At 36.0% G+C, this 9,669-nt stretch overlaps 1 protein-coding gene across 1 annotated transcript; it reads right to left on the bottom strand.

Annotated features, from left to right (window-relative positions):
• Positions 1-1,063: 1,063 nt before the first annotated feature.
• On the bottom strand, positions 1,064-9,669 carry LOC126701461 (peroxisomal membrane protein PEX14). Its single transcript, XM_050399575.1, has 12 exons — positions 9,466-9,669; positions 8,266-8,510; positions 8,113-8,146; positions 7,833-8,014; positions 7,471-7,660; positions 7,217-7,306; positions 4,102-4,175; positions 3,935-3,977; positions 3,776-3,843; positions 2,956-3,000; positions 2,803-2,871; positions 1,064-1,856 (listed from the first exon to the last, which is right to left on the bottom strand). Exons 1-12 carry the CDS (start codon positions 9,509-9,511, stop codon positions 1,323-1,325), a joined length of 1,620 nt encoding a protein of 539 aa, XP_050255532.1. The 5' UTR covers positions 9,512-9,669; the 3' UTR covers positions 1,064-1,322.

The raw sequence follows: 9,669 nt of genomic DNA, 5'->3' as shown, positions 1-9,669 counted from the left end.
TAACCGAATTATAAAAAAAAAAATTGAGAGAATTTCAATCCATTACGTCCCCTTTTGATGATAGTTCTTTATCATCAGATCAAGACACTAATCGGCTTTTTGTGTAAGCAGGAATTGAACTCCTGATTTCTTATTCAACTATTAGAAACTTTACCAGTTGAGCTAACTGGAACCCACAATTTTTAAAATTTTTTAAGTGAATTTTTAACTAGAGATGATCTTAATAATCTCTTCTCTGAATACATACACTTTACACAAAATAAAATTTTCTTTCATCCACACACACCCAAAAAAAACCCTTTAACAATTGGATCTTTATCTTTAAAGAAAAAAAAAATCTTGGTGGATATGTTGGTAGATTGTCATTTAGAAAAAAAAACTAATAAGATGAATTAGTGGGCATGGCATGCACAAAGCCCATAGATACAAAAAATAGCCTAAGGGAAAGACAGAAATTCAAATGGTAGGAAGCAAAATAACAAACAGGAATTGAGAACATATCATCACTGAAGTTGGTGAACCCAAAAAAAGAGGGCTAGCGTGCAATGCGATGCACACGAATCAAAGAAGGCTGTTGATTTGGCTGACCTGAATCAGGCCATGCTAGGTAGGATTCTTTAATTATGGCCACACAAAAAAAAAAAAAAAAAAAAGGAGAAGGAAGGATTATGATTCTATAACAAGTCAAGCGTGCAATATGTCATTATGCACTCGCAAATTTTGGAAAGATAACTAACATAAAATATGAAGCAGACCCCATTAATCAAATGAAGACTTGACCAATCACTGCTACTTGGAGGTTATCTCATCATCATCCCTAACATAATGGAAATCAGGACTCCAGATGGTGTAAGATTCATACTCAAAACTGATTCCAAGGTAAAAAGGCTAGTGCTCACGATGCGAGGTGGAATTGTTCGGGAAGAAAAAGCATAAACTCTAGATTATTCTTTAGCTGAACTTTAACCATTTGTAAAGCAGATAAAGAGAAGAAGCGATAGATACGATCTGCATTTCGTAGCAGCTTGGCAGTAAACATTGCCAATATTAGAAGGCCATAACAAACCCGTACAAAAGGAGCTAGAAATACTTGCATACGCTAAATGCAAACAATACATGCTTGCACTTATGTTTCACAAGGGCTTTCTCTCATTATTGATTATAACTCTCATTTTCTCATGAAAATAAGTCCACGTATCTTGCATTCAAATTCTGTTATAACTACACAATAGCATGGGATCATTATTCGATTCAAGTTGATCCAAAACATTCCATGGGCCGCTACTACTAACAGAAAAGTATACATGTGGGGGTACCTTAAATTAAGTTGAATGAACACTTCGCTCATAACTGTGATCTTCTTGTATCTCACTTGAGTTCAGCACTGAGCTCCCACCATTAATCTCCACACTTGAGTTCAGCACCGAGCTCCCACCATTAACCTCCATCGCACCTCCAGATTCAGATATTTTTGTGATCCTCTGCAACTCATCAGTTGCATCTGAAGGATTTGTGACCGACTGATCATCAACCAACTGTTCTCTCTGAACTGCTGGTTTTGGGCGTCGGATGGCTTCAGCTGCTTCTGGCATTGCAACCGGGGGTGGCTGAGGAGGGACCCACGAACGTTGAACAGGTGGCTCACTGATTCGTTGACCATAAATCCCTGCCTTGAGTTCATCTCCATTTTCAATCTCTGTGATTTTGGCATTTTTCTGTTGCCACCAAGGTACTGAACTGTCACCATTTAACTGATAGGTTACTCCATTGTCTTGTACCTTGGAATTCAAGCCTTCGTTGCTTACTTGAGATTGAGGTGGTTGGCTTGAGTTGTGGGCCTGACTAAGCTCCCATGGCTACTCAGGAGTACATGAAGTAAAAATCAGTTTCATTCTTTTCAAAAGAGCAAATCAACCATCAATTTTATTTGGTGTGAATGCAAGAAATTCACCATTTTCCTTTTTCACATTTTTCAACAGTGATTAAAGTAACAAATTGAAGAAGGAATTTTTTTTCTCTATTTTATGACTCTACATTTTTATAAAGCATGCATCTACTCTAGGCCATTTCTAAATTATTTATAGCCATAAGGATTTTTTTTTTCTTCAGTTGGAAAGTACACATGTACATACTATGGATTTTGTACCCAAGACCTCACTCTTAACCCTACTTGTATGGGAGAAGGTGCCATTTGATTTAGAGCTCATGGTAGTGATTGTTGGGCTTTTAAGAGGCAACATATTCATAAAAGTGTAACTGAAATAAGAATGTTAAGCTGAATTAGTGAAAATACATGAAAAGATAGGATTCAAAATGAGAAAATTCGATTAAAGATCGAGGTGCTCACTGCTCCCTATTAATAATAGGGATAAGAGAGAGTCACTTGAGATGTTTGATCATGTTTAGAGGAGAAAGATTAATACTCCAATGAGAAAAAGTGAGTTGATTCAAGTTGAAGGAACAAAAAAAGGTAAAGGAAAACCAAGAATAAAATTAGTAGTAGTAAAAAAATGACATGTCAATTAAGTAGTAAAGAGTATGACTTTGGACAAAATAGAATGACAGAAAAGAATAGATGTGGCTGACATTGACTAATCTATTGAAGATCCATAGTTGATCCCCCCCCACCCCCCCCCCCCCCCCCCAAAAAAAAATTTATTCCTTTTCTTTTCTTTCTCCAAAATGGCCCAACCACTAAATAAGTTAAATGATATGAGTGTTTCAGTTTTTCTGATAGTCCACAAAATCTATTTTTGAAAAAGAAACAAACTATCTTAGACGGAAAAATGCTCAAAAACAAACCTTAGCTCTAGGTGCTAAACGAGGATTTGATGGTTGCTGATTAGGGTTTGGGGGTTGATCATTTATGTCCTGCATATGAATTTAGAATGACCCAGTATTAGCATCAACCTCACTAACAAGCTGATCTCAACATAACATTTACACATAGTTTACTCTGATATTAGGAGGTCTCTCCCCTCTCTGGATCATGGCCATAATCTGCAACACCATGAGCAAGATATTAACATTTCATATCAGTGGACAGTGGCAGTATGTATCTGGCTTTAAAATTAATAAAAAATGAAGAAAATCAGAACAATTTGCAGACGGTAATTGGTTCTGAGTTAGAATAACGAAGATCAACATTCACATAATAGTATGAAGTGCATCATTATAGTCAAGACAAACCCATGGATCTAAATTAAGCATTAACTAGATAACAGCAAACAGATAGTAAAGCAGATAACAAAATATGTTACAGGCCTGAACATAATTGAAAGATATTCACAAGAATGAAAATTTGATAGTCATTTCAATCTGATGATTATTTCCCTTTTTCTTTGGCTATTATCTTCTTTAATGCTTGTTCTGAAACTTTTGATAACAAATAACAAACTAATATAAGTATATAGTTAGACAAAAAGTAGACAACTACTCAGATATGGACTAAGTCTAACAATGGTCAGAAATCAGAGAATTAAAAGATGGTAGTCATATGCTCTCAGTTGCAATATGTAGTCATTCCCAACCATCTCTACCACTGACTCTGGTGGAGTAATTCCAAAAGATGTAGCACTCTCTCAAAAGACAATCTCACACTTCATAACTAGCTAATTAATTATATAATCTTCCCTATATTTTTAAGTGATTAATATGCATGTCATTTACTCTTACAATTACTAGACATGACAAGTAAAGAGGGACTATACTCAAGCATACAGTCATACATTACGTTGTGTTTCTCATCAATGGAAATATCAAGTTAACTACTTACATCCATATAGGACTTAGGATGAGGTGCAACTGATGGTTCTGCAGATGTGGGAGGTGAGGAAGATCTCACTGTACAGAAAATTTTAGTTATAAAGCATTGAAATTTAAACTAATTAAAAGAAACACAAGAGAGAACTGCCACTTGATCCCTGAAGTGTACCTGAGCGCAAGTCATAGTCCGTCTTGTTGTTTACATACATTTGCTGCAGAACATTTAAATTAATAACAGGTTAAACCTTAGAGAGACCACGTTGATGAGAGTAAGTTCTCTAAAATCTTCTTAAGATAGCATGAAATGTTCTCAAATTATGCCTATGTTCAGCTTACCTTTGAATTCGATATAGCAACTCCATGATCCTCTTGATCAACAAAAGAGGCTCTCCCTTGGGTGTTTGATTGTCCTGATGATTAGGCAGAAAGAAAGGATATTCAATAATAAGAATAGCATATTGCTAGTAATTGATGAGACGTAATTTGTAGATATGTCCTTGAAGATCTAACAAAGAACAATGGTATTAAGAATGTTAAATATTATCCCAATGAGCAAGAGGATTTTCTGGACACAGCTGAACCGCTAACAATGAAGCAAAGAGACTATTTAGCATCTTATCAGAATACCTAAGAAAACCTACGCAACAGCATTGACAGCCAAGGACAATGGCTTGACAGATTGCTCAGCTTGGCTCAGGCACTAAACTAAATATTCATGTGGATCAGCAGTATGAGTGCATACCTTTTTTATAACATATATTCATTATATATGTGACACTGTTGCAAGTTGGTCACATATAAGATGCCTCTGACCAATTTTCCAATAAAAAGAAAACAATAACAGGACTTAAAACATCAGTATTTAAGAAAATAAAAAAGTTTTCAAGTATAAAATAACTATTGTCTGTAACATTGTTTCTTAGAAATCTTGTATGTAATTCCAAAAATTTAGAGTTGGCAAATCCCATGACTAAAATCTTAGGACAAATTGTTTGGAATTGTTATAGGAATAGTGATTAAGATGTGAGTCCGGGTTCTATGACGAAGGTTTACATTGGTTTGTGGTTCACGTTGAAGATCATAAAGACTTGAAGCTTGGTAAGTGATCTAGGGACCAAAATCCACACATTAGAGACTGTATTACTTTTGGTTCCACATCTTGCATAGAACATGGTTTAGAATCTCCCTGTCAAATGGCCTGTTTTCCTTGGTAGGAATAGGCAAGTAAATTCCTTCCTGAAATTCCTAGCCAAATGGTTATAAAAATTGTCAAATATGTGTATTTTTCTACTTCTTGAAAAACAAAATGGTGCTTCCTTCGTACTTCATTTGAGTAAAAATTCACATTTTTTATCGATCTACCTTCCTTCAAGTAAAACTCCTCTAAACTTTTGATCAACTAAATTGGTTATTTGGTTGATAAGAATCTAGGATTTAGGAAAATCTGGTTTAAAATTAAAAGCCTTATATCATTCGATCAACTGTTTAACACATTCAATCGACCCAATATGTTTTGAAACTTTTCAAATTTTTTTGGGGAGGAGAGAGGGGAGTCAATTCAAACCAACAACATGGGAGATCAAGGAGGGCGTAGGTACCATCAGGCCTTTCTATATATATATATATATATATATATATATATAAGTAAAAAATTTATTAGAAAAGGAAATAAAAATGATACAAAAATTTATGCGTGCAACTCCTTTCGAAAGAAAACAACTCAAAATAAAAGAGAGACAATAAAATCAACAAAAGGCAAGGAGGGGGTGCCACCTAGAGCATGTATCCAATTATACAACGACCGATATATGCTCTTTAATGACAGGCAGGATTATCACAGACCCGATTATTACTTTTGTACCCAGAATCCACATGACACATAAGGGCAAGGCTCACCACACCTTAGCTCCTCTGTGGCTCTAAAACCGACCTTGCCAACATTCCAACAGTTAAACCACAGATTTAGGCATCACCCAAGCCAGCTCAAACAAAGTGAAGAAGAAGGACCATATATCTGTAGCAATAGAGCAATGAAGAAGCAGGTGATCAATGGATTCCCCACTGCACTTACAAGTTACACATACGACACCAGTCAACTATCAAAATGTGTTTCTTATGAAGATTATCAACTGTTAGAATTTTCCCAAGATCTGCAATCCACACAAAGAATTCCACCTTTCTTGGAACCTTAGCCATTCAAATGCTCTTCTAGGTGGGGAAAAACTGTTTGTAGAACCCTTGAGAGAATTAGAATATGATCTTACCTCTAACACTCCTTTTTAGATGGTAACCACAAGGCTCAATCGTGACCAGTCGAAGCAGAAAAATGATCATATAGCACCTCAAAAAAATTATCAACAAATTCCAACTCCCAATTCTGGAAAGGCAGGATGAACTGAGAATTCCAATGATGACCCTCTCCCATTGACACAATTTGCTCTAAATTTCAGGCCAAAGAATCATTAAAAGTGTGTGTGTGTGTGTGTATACTTTTAATGATTCCTTGGCCTGAAAGTCTTTTTCTCCTTATAAGGATCTTGTAACACAAAATTTAGAGCAAGCTCAGAGTTTCTATAGGTTAACAATTGAATGATTTTTCTATTTCATAAATCTCTCTAGTTCTTAAGTTAGAAAATCTTTGTAGAGTTTTCTGGTGGTTTGTTAAAAAACTTCATTTCATGAGAGAATGATCACATCCACAAATGTTAACTTCTATGAGGGTTCAAGTGTTTAGAGACTATAAGATTTTTAGGGTGTGTGGTGTCTATCGAGGTCTTCTAGAGAGATTCTGGAATCTCTTATCCACAAATAGATTTCATACTAAAGATTACACGTGTTGAAGACAAAACTTGGGGATAAAGCATGTGTCACAATGAAGATTCAAGGAGAGAGTAAGGTGGATAGCTGATTTGACATTAGGGGACTCAGGTTTGAGTTGGTAACTCTTTGTAATAATTGTTTTTATAATGCATATCTTTGGCTGGTTCCATGATTTTTCCTAGTTTTGGGTTTTCCACATAAAAATCCTCATGTCTTATGTGTAGTTGTGTTTCCTTTACTTTATTGCTTTAATTATTACATGCATGATTAAACTACAAATTTTTTTTTTTTGGAAAGATAAACTTGCTTCCACAACACATAGCAAGCAATTCGTATTCACCTAGGTAAAGGGAACTTCTCCATTAGTATTAAAGTGTATCAATGCTAAAGTTTTTGGATGTTTAATGGCTAGATGCCTATATATTAGCAACATGGAAGCCGTCAATGCACAAACATGGAGTTGTAATAGACTGAGATGCTTTGCAAACAAGTCTAATGAGATGAGCAAGCTCACCCCTAATGAATAAAGAATTTAATATTCAGTGCTAAAGGCAGAAAATCAAGAAGCAAACTCTTTTTCAGGAATAACAGTTTTGTATATCCTCTTGTTCAGAAAGCAATTTTTCAGTACCTTCCAATTTCCTTATGGCATTAGTCATTGACTTCATTTCTCGTACTTGTACATCCATGAGATTAGTAAATTCTTCAAAACGTCTCCTTTCTGGCCATGTATAGAATAAGGTGAAGGGATCAAAAGAGATATTACTGATCAGTGAACATTCCAAAACAAAACAGAAATGGGTGAAAAAAAAAAAAAAAAAACCAACAAAGAAAAATAGAAAGAGATCCGAGACAAAATAAGCTAAAAGTCAAGTATAAACCCACCTTCATTCCTTGAATTCAACATTTCTTGACTTGCTTTTGCCACATCGGCTGCTGCAGCTGCAGCTGCTTTTGCAGCAGCAGCTGCCTCCTCTGCTAAACTTGGTTTTGAATCTATTTTCTTGACAAGGTCATCTTCTTCCTCCAATACAACCTTGCGTATCCAAGTCTTCAATCTTGGAACAATAGATTTCTACAAGAGGGAATGTGTTATCAATTAATGTGAGCAAGCTTGAGATATCAAGTAGTATAAGCTACTGCATACAGCCAGTCAGCCATAAGTGAAGCTTGGTGAGAGAACCATACAAATGCAAAAACATCTGAATTATGGATTGCATGATTTCAGAAGGGTCAATCATTGGTACCTTAATTAGCACAGCTGTTCCAGCACCTGAAACTGCCAGTAATCCTATGGTAAAAACAGCATGAGTCCAGTGGAATCGAAACCGCATTGAGGAAATGGTACCGGGGGGAGCAGCTGCTGCAGGCTGCAGAGTTTGTACTGCAGCCTGTGGCTGACTGTTTGATGATGGCTTCACCTGTGCATCTGTTAGCATTTTGATAAATTACATACGAACATCAGTTATAAAGGATAAGCTACTAAACTCTGGTTAAACCCAAATCTGAATTAATATTTATCCATACCTTGATTAACATTGGTTGCACTTGGTGGCGGGTCCTGTAAATTCAAAACAACGTGGGGCACCCAAAAAAAATAACAGAAATGGGTGATCTGCCCATAAATAAATGCTGTAGCTAACAACAAATCAATATATCATGATAAAAGAACCAACTTACAGGTACACGTCTAAAGGCTTCGTCTATCTCCTCCTTTGTGAGGCCCTTCTTTTCAAGAAATGATCTTCTGTAGATGACCGGAGAACCTCTAACTTTGGGGTGTGAGAGAAATTTCACTGCATTTTGCACTTGTTCCTCTCGCATTGGCTCAGAATTGACAAACACCGACGTTGGAGAAGTTTGACTCGGAGCCTCCACCTTAGAATCTTGCTGATCCTGATTTGTTGGTTGTGATGGTTCTGTTGCTGAAGATTTCAGACAAAAACACATTTTTTTCTTTAATCATGAACTTGCAGCATCTATAATTTGTAAAAATTTAGAACACATACAAAACCATTTTTTTTTTTTTTAATGATAATGAAGGGATCCTTTCTAAACAAGAGCCCTTTGCACTCACTCTAGCTAGTAAAACCTATGAGCAACTGACCCGACCCACCAAAACCAGTTTCTAGGCAATCCTGGGCATTCACCCTTAACGGGCTAAGCAGTTTACGCTCATGCCGAGGTGCACATGTGCAAAAACAGTTGTGGTAGAAAGGAGTATTACAAAACACCCTTGTGCTTCTAGCACAAATGCTCATTAAATTGAACCCAGGAAAATCACCACAAGGCAAAAAAAAAAAAAAAAAAACATAACAGCAAGTTTTCCATCATCAATTCAATGGTGTATAGACAACAATCCATACATTGTGTCCCATACACCTCCCACGTAAATGCAAATTCCAGGCGCAAAATGCTACTACATACTCCAACAATTTTCTTGACATTTTTTACAACAGTTAGTATTTTTTTTTTTTTACCAGTTCTCATCTGGGCCCCACCAATAACATCGCTCTATCATCTATCCGCCTCGACAGTTGTGAAATCGAAAATTGTTATAGCTCTAGACTCATTGAATAATTTCAGGATTAAACAAAAAAAAAAAAAAAAAAAAAAACCCATTTCTATCATATGATGCCTTTTCGTTTGACACCAACTTTAGCACTTTTAACACACAGAAAATTGTCCTACTTTCTTTCTTTCATAGTTTGAATTAAACCCAGGTTACATAAACACACACATACACAGCAGAAAATCTTATCGGTGAAAGTTGTTTTATTCATTTTATTTTACGTAGCATCTCTTTTTTCTTGTTTTCAATGAGAGTGAGAAACAACAAAAAAAAAAATGAAGAGAGAGAGAGAGAGAGAGAGATCAGACCGGGTGAGGGTGGATTGCCGTCCGTTGGATTGGGAGGAGTCGCCATGATAATCAGCAGTGAATTTTACAGAACGGAAATGAATAAAGGGAAAAATAGAATAGAGAGAGGAAATTGTGGAACTATTATTATTATATATAAAAAAGAGGAGAGAGTGCTTAACAGAAAAGGAGGTAAGGCTCTCAGTCTGAGAGGTGGGTTTTTGC

The sequence above is a fragment of the Quercus robur genome, chromosome 10, assembly GCF_932294415.1.
Source record: "Quercus robur chromosome 10, dhQueRobu3.1, whole genome shotgun sequence".
Taxonomy (NCBI): domain Eukaryota; kingdom Viridiplantae; phylum Streptophyta; class Magnoliopsida; order Fagales; family Fagaceae; genus Quercus; species Quercus robur.
This window is presented reverse-complemented; position numbering and strand designations above follow the sequence as displayed.